At 34.3% G+C, this 17,582-nt stretch overlaps 2 protein-coding genes and 2 long non-coding RNA genes across 4 annotated transcripts; all 4 read left to right on the forward strand.

Moving 5' to 3' along the window:
* Positions 1 to 334, forward strand: LOC130955068 (uncharacterized). The gene is made up of 3 exons (XR_009076575.1): positions 1 to 33; positions 117 to 215; positions 319 to 334. It is a non-coding gene; the product is annotated as an uncharacterized LOC130955068 (long non-coding RNA).
* Positions 335 to 917: 583 nt separating this feature from the next.
* Positions 918 to 1,283, forward strand: LOC130954990 (uncharacterized). Its single transcript, XR_009076546.1, has 3 exons — positions 918 to 952; positions 1,028 to 1,114; positions 1,240 to 1,283. It is a non-coding gene; the product is annotated as an uncharacterized LOC130954990 (long non-coding RNA).
* Positions 1,284 to 7,522: 6,239 nt separating this feature from the next.
* On the forward strand, positions 7,523 to 8,440 carry LOC130957985 (uncharacterized). The gene is made up of 3 exons (XM_057884855.1): positions 7,523 to 7,616; positions 7,815 to 7,908; positions 8,012 to 8,440. Exons 1-3 carry the CDS (start codon positions 7,571 to 7,573, stop codon positions 8,184 to 8,186), a joined length of 315 nt encoding a protein of 104 aa, XP_057740838.1. The 5' UTR covers positions 7,523 to 7,570; the 3' UTR covers positions 8,187 to 8,440.
* A 3,342-nt stretch (positions 8,441 to 11,782) lies between these two features.
* On the forward strand, positions 11,783 to 13,558 carry LOC130956454 (BTB/POZ domain-containing protein At3g56230-like). Its single transcript, XM_057883503.1, has 3 exons — positions 11,783 to 12,062; positions 12,153 to 12,329; positions 12,992 to 13,558. The coding sequence occupies exons 1-3, from the start codon at positions 11,868 to 11,870 to the stop codon at positions 13,436 to 13,438; spliced, it is 819 nt and encodes a 272-aa protein (XP_057739486.1). The 5' UTR covers positions 11,783 to 11,867; the 3' UTR covers positions 13,439 to 13,558.
* Positions 13,559 to 17,582: the final 4,024 nt, after the last annotated feature.

The following is a 17,582-nucleotide window of genomic DNA, read 5'->3' on the forward strand; positions in this document are numbered from 1 at the left end:
TAGGGAACAAACGCCGTCGGAAGCGCTTGCAATGTAAGTTATCCAAGAATATTTCAACCTTATAACCTTATTATTTTCAAATACGTTGTTAACCTTTCATTTTTATACTTGTTTAGAGTCCCGATCCAATTTTTTGTGCCGCCATCCCAGCAAACAACCACTGACGCAGATTCCGAACCAACCCCTATGCTACAGATTGAAGGGGCTAGAGAAACGTAAGAAAATAGTATTGGGTGTATATTTGTTTAGGGTTTGGGTGTATATTTGCTAAGAGTTTGGGTGTATACTCTTCCTTATCGATTTTGTGTAACTGTGCAGCACTCCTGAAACCCCCAAACAACTTCAAGAAACAACACCCAAGCTTCCCCCAGCTCCAACAAAAATGTAAGTTAATTAGACTAGAATCAATCTTTGCTTGTCGTCCGTATATTCTTATTCTTACTCTTATTCTTGTACATAATGATGCAGTCATCCAGACGCCGAGGACGCTGCTGCCCTGTTGATGATGGCACGGACAGCAAGCTATGCTCCTAAAACAGATCCGGGGATGCCATCATTCAGCCTCGGATTGACAGATTCAAGCCAGGATGGGGCATCGACGCAGGAGACAGAAAGGGAAAAATCTCCAGGAACTGCAACTATGCTAGAACAATTGGACAGTTTGGTCCAAAAGATAGCAGGCAGTGCGTCAAAGGGAAAAGACGAAAGTCCGCAAATTCGGAGGGAGACTGGGGGAGAAAGTTCTGCTAAGTTTGAAACACCGGGGGGGACAAATCAAATTCCGGATGATATGAGAGAAAAGTGCTACATCTGGGCGACGAGACTGAAGGAAGATGCAAAGGGCGATACTAACGAGTTTGAGGAGATATGCACTGTGACTGGCCAAGGAGAGTACATTTTGACGAGAACGCAACTTGCATCCCTCCAGGCAAACAGTGATATAGAATGTCAGGTAATTTTAGACTAACATTAATGTTTTTACACCAAAGTCAACTGCAATGGTTATTAATTTAAAATTGATTTCTAGGTTGTATCTGCCATCTGCCTCATCCTAAACCAGAAAAAGGAAAAGAGGTTTCATGCACAAATATACTGTCTCCCCCCAGATATTGTGGTAAGTGTTACTTCTACAAACTTTGGGTGTATTTTATGCATTGGTTTGGGTGTATTTTTTTAGCTTACATTGGGTGTAAGTTGTTTATGTTCATGTTTTCATTTCTTGTATTGCAATTCTTGCAGAGCATGGCACTTTCTGATCACCCAAAGGGGGAATTCATATCTCCAAAAACGAACAGAGAATTCAGGGTGGAAGCCTACCCCAATTTCATTCCCTTCATAGATAGGAAAAAATTAAGTTCGCATCCATATGTAAGTTTTTGTTTCGTAAATTTGTTAGTACGCTTATTTACTTATATGCCAAATGAAATAACAGACTGTTGAAATGTGGCAATCCTTCAGATTTTTGCTCCTGTTTGCCACTCGGGACATTGGTGGTTGTGGCTAATAAATACAAGAACGCGGAAATGTCAAATACTTGACCCGCTACACAAAAAAGCTCCAAGCCCTGAGAGAAAGGAAATTAATAAATTCACTGTAAGTTCCCTCTGTCTTCTTTACTTTAATAACTAGGTCTATTTTGAAAGTTGAGTTGGGTGTATATTCCATATTAAGTTGGGTGTGTCTTGTCAATTGACTCGGGTGTATTACTGACTTGTTCTGGTATTTAAGGGATATGTATTTTCGAGATTGATAGCACATGCCGGCGGGAAACCTCTCGAGAAAGGCGAGAAGGAGAAGGAAATTAAAGCCCCATATGTTAAAATTTCAGGCCAAAAAACAAGGTATAGATTTGTGACTCTGAACCTTAAACTTTCCTAAATGAGATTTGTAATTTATTTTCTTCGTTTTCAGCTATGACTGCGCTATTTACGTAATGAAGTGGCTTGAGTTAATAGAGCCGGAAAACATTAAAAAGGGGAAGTATGAATGGGATAACTGGACACAGGTAACTGTCTTTAGAAGTATATAACTCTGTATTACTTTACTGATTTAATATTTCTGTTTAAACATAACATACTTTTTAATTGTAGGAGGAGGTGGACCACTACAGAGTGGAATATGCTTCCCGGATACTATTTAGTGAGTTGAATAGACAGAGAGATCAGGCAATTAGAGAGAGTAGTGCTATAAGGCTGTCGAAGCCATCCTCTGTATTATTGAGTCCGTTCTGTCAGATTAATTCTGAGGATATAGAAACTGGGTAGTTTGTAAATTGAACAAATGATGTAAATGTTTGCCATTCAATTTATTCAATGTATATTTTTTCCCATAGTTAAACTATCTGTGCTGATAAACTGTCTGTGATGTATTTAAAAACTGTATTACAGGTGGTAAAACATAAAGCAAAAAATCAAGGCATACGCATATTATAAATTGTTACACCCAACGCTAGTCTAATAATACACCCGAGCTTGAGTAAAAATATACACCCAATTGTCTGTGCAGTATTCAAAATGAATGAATTACAACTACTAAAATATGAAAAAAAAAACATCAACTGAAATATACGCCCATAACCTGTGAATTTTTACAGCTTTTGTTCTATATGTATCTATATATGTGTCTATATGTAAATTGTCTATTAACAAAAATACACCCAAAGGTAACAGGGATTTTACACCCATACTCCCTATAACTATACACCCAAAGAGTTATCCCCTGCTGCTGGTACCCTGAACTGATAATTTATAACTTGTCCCTGGTATTGGCTGCTACTTGAATGCGCCGCTGATGCAGCATCAAACAGGTTTATCTGAATATAACACTCACGCATTAGCTAAACAATTAACTAGAAAAATAAACTCAATCGCCACAGATTTAAAGAACATTACATTTACCTCGCTTAAAACTTTCGTCTTCTTCTTCTTTGTGGCATTTGCAATCTGTTTCTCCAGCTTTGAACCTAGCCTGTTTTTTGGACGTCCTCTTGTTCGAATCCTTGGCGGGCTTTGAAGCTCGTTAACGGATTCCAAGTTGGCGTCTTCGTGGGATAAAGAAGATGTCCCCTTCCTTTTGGCTTTTAATGCTTCTATCTCGGCCATGACGTTATCGTACGCACGGTGCAGAATTGCAGTCAGCTCCTCCGATTCGGAGGCAAATTCGCATATATTTTGCGAACGAAAAACCAGTTGGTCGAACCTCTTGCTTCTTGGCTCCATTAGTGGCTCGTCGTGGCTGCTCTTGATGTGTGTGTGTCGCCTCTTTACCTTCTTGCTCCATCGTTCCAGTATGTACCTAGCGGACACTTGGCTTACTTGTTCGAAGCTTAACACGCTTAGTGCGTGACGGCACAGTATCCCTCTCGACTCAAATAATAAGCATTGGCATTTTACCTCGGCTGCAACTGAGTCGTAGGTAACCGCGAACTTGTCCAATATTGAGCTGGAAACTTGTTCTCCGACTTCGTATACTGAATAGCCTAGAGCGGAATTCTTTAATCTGGTGATGCAATTAGCCTTTCCTCTCAATTGGGCTTGGACTTCCCTAAACTTTGCTTGGGTGTACGCATCTTGAAACTGAGTTTCGATGGGGGATTTGGTTGCACATGGTATGACCGTATGAAAATCTGCAGCATCTGATTCTCTCTCTGCTTGCTCCCTGCTTCCGAGGCAATTATCGTACTGTTTGACGAACTGAATGAGCGAGCTGTTACGAGTGATGTACTTGTTAAAAAATGAATGCATGCTCTCGCTCCTTTGTGTGCTTCTCATCCCTGCCCAGAAGTGGTAGTCCAGATAGATAGGAACCCATATGTGACGGTCTTCGTACAGATCTGCATAATACACCCAAACACACACAGTAAAATACACCCGAGAGACAGTACAATTTACACCTCTGCTGCAGAATTTAAAAACACATTACCTGAGAGCCACTTGTTGTCCGCAAGACCAAAATTCACCAGAAAATCGTTCCAATTCCTATCGAATGAGTCTTTGCTGTGAGAGTTCCAAACAACATGGCTCATTTCTTGTTCGATATCGGCGTGTCCCTTGTACCCGTTTAATTTGCTTGGAATCTTCTTCATGATGTGCCAAATACACCAGCGGTGAACTGTTGTTGGCATACAGGCCTCTAGAGCCCTTTTCATTGATGCGCACTGATCGGTGAGAAACCCTTTCGGAGCGTTTCCTCCCATGCAACGAAGCCAGCATTGAAATAACCATTTGAATGATTCAATTTCTTCGTTCTTCATCAAAGAGCATCCGAGAAGTGTTGACTGGCCGTGGTGATTCACCCCGACAAAAGAACCACAGACCAAATTATACCTGAAACGAATTGCCATGGTCCAGAATGCAAAATCATTAGGTACACCCCAACAAAATGCTTAGAATACACCCAATGACACGGCCAATATACACCTCTGCTGCGGATTAGTAAAAATAAATTAATTTAGCATCATAAAAAGGGACAGTTTGTTACCTGTTTGTATTGTAAGTGGTGTCGAATGAAATGACGTCTCCGAAATACTCACAGGCCGCTCTGCTTCTTGCGTCGGCCCAAAAGGCCAGCTTAATCGATTGATCCTCCTCGAGTTGGAGCTCAAAAAAGAAATTCGGATTCTTCTCTTTCATCCTTAACAAATATTTTCCGAATTCCTTTGCATCTTCTTGTTCGGAAACATTCCGCACTTCCCTGGTAATGTAATTCCTCACGTCCTTTTCGATGAAATTTAACTCGCGGTGACCCCCGGCAGCCGCAACAAATGATTGGTAGGTTTTGCTTGGTCTGATACCGGCCTCGTCGTTATTCTCTATCGTACGACGAATGGACATGCTTAGTTCCCTGTGCTGTTTGAGCATCTCTGCTTTGCTTGGACAGCAGGGGTGTGAATGATCCAGCACAACCTTTGAAATGATCCAAGCACCGACATCCTTCAATGTGTGTATATAAATTCTTGCAGGACAGTTTAAACCGGCTGTCGGATTGGTCTTCTCGGTTGGAGATATTTTAGATTTCCATTTTCCCTCTCTGCTACATGTAATCAGTTGATTCTTAATCTCGTTTCCCTTCCTATTTGTGCACCGAACTCTTGTAGAGAAACCTGCAGCCTTGGCGTAGTTCCTGTAAAATTTTCCGGCATCTTCAAGGGTCCTAAAGGTCATTCCGACCTTCGGAACAAGCTCGTCATCAACAACAGAGAGAGGCTGCACAATAAACCGTGTCAGAACTGTGAATACACCCATAGATATGATACAAATACACCCAATCATGTCTTATATGATACACCCGAACCGAAACAACTCAACTACAGAATGACCTTTAAAGCCATAAATTGTGAATACACAGACTGCAGAATACACGATCTCAAAAACTAAAAACACACACAATCATGTCTGATATAATACATATAATACAACTGAACAACAACAACTCAATTAAAAATAACAAAAAACCAGTAAAGTGTATATACACCCACACTTATAGCTAAAATACACCCAAAGAAGAGATTCATCTACACCCGAGCGTCTGCTATAAATTCCAGATAATTAAACTACACAATGCTATACAAATTACTGTAAATCAAACCTCAGGAACTTCGTTAGATTCAAATTCATAATCCACATCGCCTGGATTCAGCGCAGAATCTGAGCTTGAAGGATCCATTATCTTCAAAACGAGTTCGAACTTTGATTTCAGAAAACAACAAATCAGCAGAGAAAACGAAGCTCGAGTTGCAGAGAGAGAAAAAGAGAACGTAAACGAAGAACATACCAGTGAGAAAAGAAGAGGAAAAGATCGATGGAGAAGAATGAGCGAAAACGCGCGAGAAGAAGAACAACCAAATCTCAAAATAACGAAAACGAAAAAGGAAACAAATATTTTAAATTTGGAAGTTAGATATACGCGGCATATTATATAGCGCGTGTAATCAACGTAACTGGAGGAGCGAGTATCTTAAATTTATGATTTAATAAACTTGTAAAGCATACAAGCCCTAATGGCTTGTATGCAGAGCTTTTCCGTAAAAGAAATTAAATACTAAAACACACCATTTGTTTTACGTTTTGACAAAAACCAACCATGTTCTCAATTCAGTTCAACTTCGATTTTATATTTGGATGATTTTTTTTACATATCGTACTATTTAGCCTATCAGTTAACGATTCAATCGATCAATTTGAATTAATTTTTAAAACTGTAATCGGATAAATTATATTCTATTAAGTGGCAGGGCGGAGTCATATAGTAGCAAAGGAAGATAATGATTCTTTTAATTTTAATTTTTTATATATAAATTATATATAAATTTTAGTTTAGTCTCTTTTAAAATTTTATTTTAATTTTATTTTATTATATAAATATTTTTTATTTTATCTAATATTTTATCTAATTTGGCCTATTAAGTGGTACTACTGTTTATGTAGATTTATTATGTGTTATTGACATACCATCACATTATTACACGTGGATAAATAATATTTTAACACGTGACATTAACGATAAATAGTAAAGGAATTAATTTAAATTATAAATGTAAACTTTTGAAATTAAATTAAATTAATTAAATTTTAAAGACTAATTTAAGGCGTAAATGCAACTTCAAAAATCAATTTGAATATTAACTCAAATAATTTGTAATTAATATATAATTTAAAATTTAGTTAATATGTGTACTAAGAATATAAGTTAAAGTTATCAATTAAAATTTTTTTTCTAAAAAAAAAATATAAACTTTAATTTTCAATACATTTGTTGTGTATTCATTTAAGATTAAAAAAATATCTTAAACTTTCTACTAGTAATAACTTTAATATGTTATTTAAAGACACATAATAGTTAAATTCTATACTTTAAGTTTAATTGTTTTATTAGTATCTATAATTTTACTAAATGTTTAATTAAGTTTTTATATTTTTTTTTTCAATTAGGATCTTATACCATATTAAATTTTATAATTAAGTCTCTATCATGATAAAAATATTAAAATTAAATAAATATTTCATTAAACAAAATAAATATGCCTAATATTTAACTGAAACAAAATATTCTATTAATTTTAATCTTTTTATCACGATAAAAATTTAGTTATAAATTTAAATATAATATAAAAATTTAATTAAAAAAATATATAAGACTTAATTAAAATTTTGATAAAATTACAAAGAATTACGGAGTAATTAAATCTATAATTTATAATAATCTTATTTTTACTCGTTATTTATTAGATTTTGCTTAAAACTAAAAGTAGGGATATCTTTTAAATAAGTATACTTGAGGCTGGAGTGGGAGGCAAAATCTGTTGGCTGCCTAAGGAGTGTGTGTGGTATGATAAAGATGAATTGACCATATCGTCCCCACAACCCAAAAGCAAAACCAGCGTAAGCAAGCCTCTAGTTTAGCCTCTTCCCGTGTTCCCATTTCCAACAAAACAGCACACAACGCCAAAACCCAGGGGCCATCCCTATTTATCCACACATTTCAACTTCAATACAACACTACTATAAATATAAGCTCCCTCTTCTTTACACTCATCATCACCACTAGCAATTCATTCCTTCCTCAAACTCTCATGAAGCCAGCTCAGTGGGTTTCAGAGCATAAGCTCACTACCATTGGTAAGTTACCAAAAACATTAGCGAAATTAAATTATCCGTGTTTTAATTTTAATGTTACATAATGAATTTAATTTTGACCTATTGTTAAAATAAAATAATTTTGTATGTAAATAAAAATAATTATCTATTATGTTAAGATAACTGAAAAATATCAAAATTAAATTTGTGTTAAATAAAAATTATTTATGGTTTCTATAGGGGCACTGTGGGCTACAGGTGTTGGAGCATCACTGATGGCATATGCACGCACAAAGTCTCGTATGAAACCAAGCCTAAGGCTTATCCATGCTAGGTAGCTTCTTCGCCTTCAATAATTTCCTATAAACTAAACTCTTCTTAGTAACATTATTATTATTATTGAATATTGATGGTGTTTTTATTGCATGTTTTGGAAGGTTGAATGCACAAGCTTTTACTGTAGCAGTTCTATCAGGTGCAGCTGCATATCACTACTATGCTAATATTAATAACGATCAGAATCGTTCTGTTGATGAGGATATTCAAATTAGACCATCTTCTTCACCCAATGTTAAAGAGTTCGTTGAATGGGACCTACATTCTCCTTTCTAAAATTTATATATGCTTCTTCAATTCGAATCTATGTTATATTGCTGCATTTTCGCCAAGAAATTAATTACTAACAAGCTTGTCAAGTGTCCTTGTGTATATAAGTTCTCTGAGAATTAAATCTCTGCATTAGTTTTATAAAGTTTCATTCCTCAATTGCATAATTCCAAGTGTAATCATACAAAATAAATACATAAATAAGGAGGAGGAAGAAGTGAAGTATATATGTAGGAGCAAACTGCAAATTAAAATGCTTAACCTCATTCTCAAATAATCAATTTATATACACATACTACCCTTTATTAAAAAAAAAAAGGTGGACTAATAAATGAGAGGCAAATAGAACCAAAAGAATGTCACAGCTAATTATTATTTACTCAAGTAAAAATGTTGAAAATGGCCTCACTTCACTTGTCACTTCCGAGATTGATGCTAATTTTGTTTTTTTGGACGTTGAGATGATGTCATTTGTACCAATGAACATAAAAACAACTGCTATGTGGGCCTGATAGCCTACATTATCCAATTGGGCCAACAGTTTTCTCTCAGGTTATCCATGAGATGATTAAGATCATAAACATGGCCTTAGGGCCCCTTAGGTCACCAAAACTAAAAGTTTATAACCATTTGACCAAAATTCTCACCATCCCTATTCAATATTTGGATCCAGAAAAATTTATCAACTGAAGTTCATAATAAAAAAATATAATACCATATCACCAAAAGTCTAAAATAAAAAAAAATCTTTTTTTTTTCAATTTAGACTATTCATATCTTAAAGATTGGAAAATGACAATTCACATCCTATCCTTCCTTTTCGTTAGATCCATGAGCCATTCCATGAGAATTTTTCACAAAAAAAATAATAATAATAAAAAATATTTACATGTGATGTTAACTTGTATAATCTAGCATTCATATAACTATTTGATTGTGACAGTTTATCGGCTATACTTTTATCAAAATAATATTGTAGAGGGATGATAATTATACTTTTAATCAAATAGTTATTATTTCTTTAAAATAAAGATTAAGTCATACAAATTACATCACACTAAATATTTTTCATCATTTTTTATCAAAAATTCTCCTAAAAAGATTCATACATCTAATAAAAAGAATATATAAATTAAAAAAAAAAACATAACCCAAAAAAGATTTTTATTCAATAAAAAGTTCTACATCCCTTCATCCGACCTCCTACTATATTTTCTCAGAAAATAAAAAAAATGCAACGTTGAATAAAAGATATTGGAATTATAATGATTTTTTTTATTTAGTATATTCGGTATATTCTATTAGTGTATTCTATTAGGTTGATCATGTGAAAATTAAAAAACCCTCTTTTATATTATATTTTCTATTTTTACTATAATAATATATTTAACACCAAATTTTGGATGCTAGATTGTGTTTGATTCTGAAAACAGAATAAGACAATACACTAAAAATAATACATGATAAACTAAAACAAATTATAAAAATTCAATAATTTATTCTTATTTTTTTTGTTTAAAAAATTTGAAACAAAAAATATAATAATAAAAAATATAATTATAAAAAATTAACAAAAATAATAAAAAATAAATTGTATCACTTGTTAGTGTTTTCGTATCCTTCTTGTTAGGATGGACACAAAGTACATTAATTCAGTGACTTTAGACACATTGTTTCTGTTTATGTCTTTTCTGACAAACACAATTTTATATTTCTGTATCTCTATCTCAATATCCTGTGTCTCTGTAAACAAACGTAGCTCTATAAATCTTGAACTAGAAAGTAGCCTATAACGTGCCAAAATTATTGGCTTGTTTGTTAATGATATTGTCCGCATTTTTTGAGAAGGTTGTTCACACAATGTGTAACCTCATTTAGCCAACAAATTTGGTGCACAATTTATCAGCTGAAGTTTTCTTTTTAAGAAAATCCTTCAAAAGTATGATTTCTTTCTTTAACATGCTTTTTTATATTTTTTTTAATTAAACATACATTTATAAACATCTAACCTCAATCGGTAACTTCATATATATTGACTTTGATAGTCAAACTAATTGATATGATGTGCAACTTTGAAAATTAAGAAATTTGTTTCAATGAAGCCAATAAAGAAATAAATCAGTTTGAGTTAGTTACGTGACTTATTTTTTGTTCGACGTTATGTTCTATTCCTCTTTGGTGCTGTTGTTGTACCAAATAATAATTATATCAAGTATTAGTAGTCATCATGATTAGCCATTTAATCATATGCTACCAGAAGTCCAATTGCGCCTTGTACTATATATTACATTTCCAGGCTGGCCATTAAAAAAAAATTATTTCGTTTTTGGACATTAATTAATTAATAATTTAACCCGCATATATTAATAATTAATGATATAGTATAAAATACCAAAAAGTGGTTACAAGGATTCTCTTTTGCATGCTCATTTTTGCTGTTGTATGGTTGGAAAGTCGTCTTCTCAATCCTAACTTCCCCTTGTTCCTTTTGTTTGTTAAGTTCTTTATACGAAGCACTATACTCTAAAAAGATATCCCACCAAACTATAGCAGCCTATCTCATTCTCAAGGCACTGTCTCTTACCACATGCTTATTATTATTATTATTATTATTATTATTATTATTATTATTATTAGAGTTAAGTATGATTTTAGTCTCTAATATATAGGTTGAAAATTTTTTTTTTCAACTTTTTTTTTACATATAAAATCATCCCTCAAGTTTAATTTGATTTTAAAATCGTCTTTACCTTATGAATCAAAATTGTACAGAAGTGACAGAGACAGAGGTGGATCGTGGACAACTTTTTCTTCTTCTTCTCTTTCTCCTTTGCAGGAGTAAAAATACTCTATTTCTTATATTTTTTTCTTTTATAATATTTTTTGTTATAGGTAATTTGGTTCAAAATTTTAATATTTAAGTAAAAAAATGATTTTAAAACTTAATTTTAAATTTTAAAAACGATTTTGTCCGAAAAAAAATGGAGACAAAAAATTTTCAATTTATAAGACTAAAATTATACTTAACCCTTATTATTATTGTCGTTGTTACACTGCAGCATTCAAATTGAGTCTAAAAATATATATCTAATCTAAAGGGAGTGCTAGGTAAACAATGACCATCTTAAACAGTATGAATAACTACCAATTAAATACAAACACACTACACTTTTAAATTAATTATCTAAATCTTAATATTAAAATAATCATCCATACATCTAGTGAAATGAATATTCGATATATCTATTATTCACATTGTTTAATATTTTCATTATTTGGCTTTACTTTTTCCTAATCTAATTACGGACTCTAACTGTAATTTTTGTATTTCTTAGACCTCGAATTGGCTTGATTATCAGAGTTCTTGTAAATATATTTTCATTTGGCTTTAAAGCACAGTTGACTAGTAACTCTGTATCCAATTATTATTATTATTATTATATAGAAAAAAAGATTAATATTATTGTACATTATTGTGCATGATGATATATGCATGAAAGGATAATAATATTTCTATGTTAAATTAGTTGAACATAAGATGGAAACCATTTATATATATAGGCACCCCCCCTCCCTCCAAATGTTCTGAAGAACCAAACATATGCCCCTGCTTCTCCTCTTTCTTCTTCATTTTTTTAGCTATATTATCTTTATTATTGAATTGAATTGAAGAGAAGGAAGATAGATATGGATTGTTGTGTATGCACAAGCATGCCATTGATATTAAGGCCACCGAGGAACTCAATATGTGGGGCTTGTTATGAAGGAGCAAGGACCATAATCAACATGATCAACAATCTCGAAACTGAGAAAACAAAACAAAACACTAACCCCAATAACAATAATAACGGTTCTCTGGCTTCAAGGCGAAATTCCAGTAAGGCAAGCTCTAATTAATTTACTTCATGTTATTTTATATATAATTTCATTACTTGTAATTAATTACTCATTCAATTTGTTTTTGTTGCACAGACATTGGATGATTGTATTAGATGGTGGTCAGAGCAGATAGAGATTTTGAATCAACAAAAGGAGGATTTGGGTTTTCTTAGAGGCATTGTTTCTGCCTTCAAAGAACAAATTCACACCGATATACTTGTTAGCCCAGGTGGCCATGGTCTTCCAATACCTGCACATAAGTCTGTATTGGTCAGTTCGCTTCTCTCTGTTTTCTTTTGCCTGTTTAATGCCACCATTCATGCTTTATTGCTTCTTGCTCAAGTTACTTCTTAAGTATTAACATCATTTTCTTTATTAGAAATTTGTAAGTTTTATAAAAGATTGATCACACACTCCTTTCAAAACAATAAAAAAAAATGTAATTGTCATTTTTTAATATAGAAGAACAATTTTACCTTATAAAAGATTTAATTGAAGATTTACTTTATAGTTTGACATTAAAAGAAATTCTAGAGACCTAGCATTTTTTAGTGAGATGTTAATTAATACGCCAAATTTTTGTTATATTTTATCAATTTCTGAATATATATGAATTTCAGCATAATTTGAATCTACATTACACAAAATCTGCATATAGATTAACAAAAAATATATGAAAAAAATATAAGAAATCAAATTTTTTATAGCCAACTTTCAAATATTGATTTAAATGTTAATATGAATTAAAAATAAAATTTCAAAAAGACACTTGGGTGATATTAATCGATAAATAGTTAATTCTAGTAAAAATATATACATATTGACCGAAAAATTATTATCCAACTAACTAATAACGAAGGTTGCTCTTAAATATTAGTAATAACAATAAAATTAATCTGACTTTGTTATGTGGAATTGTTATGATGATATAGGCAACAAGATCAGAAATCTTTAAGAACATGCTTGAGTGTGATGAATGCAAAGCAGCACCCAATAACCAAACCATAACCATACCAGACCTGAACCATGAAGAGCTATCATCTCTACTAGAGTTCCTCTACAGCGGCACACTACCTGAAGAAACAATCGCAAAGGATGTCTACGCCTTATCGCGCGCCGCCGATAAGTACGCCATCCCACATTTGTTAAGGCACTGCGAGAGGTATTTGCTGAGTTCACTCGACACTTCCAATGCACTCCAGACGCTTGAGATCGCCGACGTGTGTTCCAGTCACAATTTGAAGGAGACAACGTTGGTTTTCTTAGTTAAGAACATTGAGCATGTTGTGTCATCGCCTAGGTTTGAAGCTTTTGTTCATAGGAATCCACATTTAACCGTCCAATTGGTTTCAAGGGCTTATGCAAATGGCTCCAAATAATTATGTTTGGTCTTCATTTACGTTAACTAAAGTGTCTATTAATTTGCCTTTTCTCTTTAATTTCTAGTAATAAAGTAGCCATTCAATTGTATATATACTTTCACAAATAATAGAGTTAAAAGCTGGCATTTTTTCTAAAATAAAATAAAAAAATTTTAACTCCAAAAAAAAAAAATTAAGACATATTTAATTTCCAATTTCTTTATTTTTTTTGCATTGAGAGCAAGTTCGTCATACTCCATCGGCGAACTTCAAATGTCAAATCCAATTCGGAGACACAATTGTCTTAAAGTTTGTCGAGAGATACTACAAATTTCAATTTTTTCATGAATTTCGTCAAGGAGTACGACGAACCTTGTGAGAATAAAATAAAAGTAGTCTATTTTACTTGCAACACTGTCTATTTCGCAATTAACCTTACTTGCTACAGGTCGACTGGACTTGTCAACCTGCTTAAGTTGAATTCGAGCAAATTGAGTATTTAGAGCAACTCCAACAGTAATTAAAATCGGAGCTCCATTTAATTTACTGTGTAAACGGGAGACTTTAGCATTGGAGCGAAAGAGAAGAGACTTCTTTCACATATTTTAAAATTGTAGAAATCCGGTTCAGAGGGATTTGTTCTCTTTGAATAAAAACCAATAATATTTAGACATGTATTAACTTGATATATATAAATTACACTTTACATATAAAATTATTTATTATAATTATTAATAAATTAAATATGATTTAATTATTTAATGTAATTATTTAAATAATTATATTAAATAAATAAATAAATAATTATAATAATTAATTACATTAAATAAATCTTTATTTAACTAATAATTTATATTAATTATTTAAATAATAATTGTTCTGGTTCAGCCCATTAGCGAGTCGGATTTGGGTATTCAGGAACTGGCTTGACGGGTTCTCTAATTTGCCAACCCCTTTTTTTTTTCCTTTATCTTGCCAAACCACCTGGACAGCTGGAAAGAAAGCTTCCAGGAAAGAGGGTCTGCTCATGTGGGATCCATTCGAGTACAGACTATATAAGGGGAGGGCCCTATCCCTCCCCACAAGTACGTCACTGGTGCACGAAATTGCAATCACACTTTTGCAACCCCGCACAACTAACCAGCAAGTGCACTGCGTCGTCCAAGTAATACCTTACGTGAGTAAGGGTCGATCCCACGGAGATTGTCGGCTTGAAGCAAGCTATGGTTATCTTGTAAATCTTAGTCAGGATATCAATAATTATCAGGGTTGATTGTGAAAAGTAAAAGAACATGAAATAAGTACTTGTTTTGCAGTAATGGGGAACAGGTTGAGGTTTTGGAGATGCTCTGTCTTCTGAACCTCTGCTTTCCTACTGTCTTCTTCTTCAAACACGCAAGGCTCCTTCCATGGCAAGCTGTATGCAAGGGTTTCACCGTTGTCAGTGGCTACCTCCCATCCTCTCAGTGGAAATGTTCAACGCACCCTGTCACGGCACGGCTATCCATCTGTCGGTTCTCAATCAGGCCGGAATAGAATCCAATGATTCTTTTGCGTCTGTCACTAACGCCCCGCCCTCAGGAGTTTGAAGCTCGTCACAGTCATTCAATCATTGAATCCTACTCAGAATACCACAGACAAGGTTTAGACCTTCCGGATTCTCTTGAATGCCGCCATCAGTTCTAGCTTATACCACGAAGATTCTGATTAAGGAATCCAAGAGATATCTACTCAATCTAAAGTAGAACGGAGGTGGTTGTCAGGCACGCGTTCATAGTTGAGAATATGATGAGTGTCACGGGTCATCACATTCATCCGGGTTAAGAACAAGTGATATCTTAGAACGGAAGCAAGCATGATTGAATAAGAAACAGTAGTAATTGCATTAATCCATCAAGACACAGCAAAGCTCCTCACCCCCAACCATGGGGTTTAGAGACTCATGCCGTGGAAGGTACACAAAGAAACGTGTAAAGTGTCATGAGGTACAGATACAATGTCAAAAGATCCTATTAATAGTGAACTAGTAACCTAGGGTTTACAGAAATGAGTAAATGACAGAAAAATCCACTTCCGGGCCCACTTGGTGTGTGCTTGGGCTGAGCGTTGAAGCATTTTCGTGTAGAGACTCTTTCTGGAGTTAAACGCCAGCTTTTATGCCAGTTTGGGCGTTTAACTCCAATTTCTATGCCAGTTCCAGCGTTAAACGCTGGGAATTCTGAAGCTGATTTGCAACGCCGGTTTGGGCCATCAAATCTCGGGCAAAGTATAGACTATTATACATTGCTGGAAAGCCCAGGTTGTCTACTTTCCAACGCCGTTGAGAGCGCGCCAATTGGGCTTCTGTAGCTCCAGAAAATCTACTTCGAGTGCAGGGAGGTCAGAATCCAACAGCATCTGCAGTCCTTTTCAGCCTCTGAATCAGATTTTTGCTCAGATCCCTCAATTTCAGCCAGAAAATACCTGAAATTACAGAAAAACACACAAACTCATAGTAAAGTCAGAAAAGTGAATTTTAACTAAAAACTAATAAAAATATACTAAAAACTAACTAAATCATACTAAAAACATATTAAAAATAATGCCAAAAAGCGTATAAATTATCCGCTCATCACAACACCAAACTTAAATTGTTGCTTGTCCCCAAGCAACTGAAAATCAAAATAGACTAAAAAGAAGAGAATATACTATAGACTCCAAAATATCAAAGAAACATAGTTCCAATTAGATGAGCGGGACTAGTAGCTTTTTGCTTCCGAACAGTTTTGGCACCTCGCTTTATCCTTTGAGGTTCAGAATGATTGCATCTATAGGACTCAGAATTCAGATAGTGTTATTGATTCTCCTAGTTAGGTATGATGATTCTTGAACACAGCTACTTTATGAGTCTTGGCCGTGGCCCAAAGCACTCTGTCTTCCAGTATTACCACCGGATACATACATGCCACAGACACATGATTGGGTGAACCATTTCAGATTGTGACTCAGCTTTGCTAGAGTCCCCAATTAGAGGTGTCCAGGGTTCTTAAGCACACTCTTTTTACCTTGGATCACGACTTTAACCGCTCAGTCTCAAGTTTTCACTTGACACCTCCACGCCACAAGCACATGGTTAGGGACAGCTTGGTTTAGCCGCTTAGGCCAGGATGTTATTCCTGTAGGCCCTCCTATCCATTGATTCTCAAAGCCTTGGATCCTTTTTATTATCCTTGCCTTTTGGTTTAAAGGGCTATTGGCTTCTTCTGCTTGCTCTTTCTTTTTCTCTTTTCTATTTCTCTCTTTTTTTTTCTCGTTTTTTTCTTTTTTCTTTTTTTTTTGCTTCAAGAATCAATTGATGATTTTTCAGATCCTCAATAACAGTTCTCCTTTTCCATCATTCTTTCAAGAGCCAACAATTTTAACATTCTTAAAACAACAAATTCAAAAGACATATGCACTGTTCAAGCATTCATTCAGAAAACAAAAAGTATTGTCACCACATCAAACTAATTCAACTAGTTTCAGAGATAAATTCAAAATCCTGTACTTCTTGTTTTTTTGTGATTAAAGCATTTTTCATTTAAGAGAGGTGATGGATTCATAGGACATTCATAGCTTTAAGGCATAGACACTAAGACACTAATGATCACAAGACACAAACATGGATAAACATAAGCATGAAATTCGAAAAACAAGAAAATAAAGAACAAGGAAATTAAAGAACGGGTCCACCTTAGTGATGGCGGCTTGTTCTTCCTCTTGAAGATCTTATGGAGTGCTTGAGCTCCTCAATGTCTCTTCTTTGCCTTTGTTGCTCCTCTCTCATGATTCTATGATCTTCTTTAATTTCATGGAGGAGGATGAAATGTTCTTGGTGCTCCACCCTTAGTTGTCCCATGTTGGAACTCAATTCTCCTAGGGAGGTGTTGATTTGCTCCCAATAGTTTTGTGGAGAAAAGTGCATCCCTTGAGATGAATCTCTCCATCTCCCATGGCTCGGAGGTGGAAGCTTTTGCCTTCCCTTTCCTCTTTCTAGAGGTTTCTCCGGCCTTAGGTGCCATAAATGGTTATGGAGAAACAAAAAGCAACGCTTTTACCACACCAAACTTAGAAGGTTTGCTCGTCCTCGAGCAAAAGAAGAAAGAAGAGAGAGAGAGTGGTGGGGTAGGTGGGGATCCTGTGG

This window comes from Arachis stenosperma, chromosome 10 (assembly GCF_014773155.1).
Source record: "Arachis stenosperma cultivar V10309 chromosome 10, arast.V10309.gnm1.PFL2, whole genome shotgun sequence".
Taxonomy (NCBI): Eukaryota; Viridiplantae; Streptophyta; class Magnoliopsida; order Fabales; family Fabaceae; genus Arachis; species Arachis stenosperma.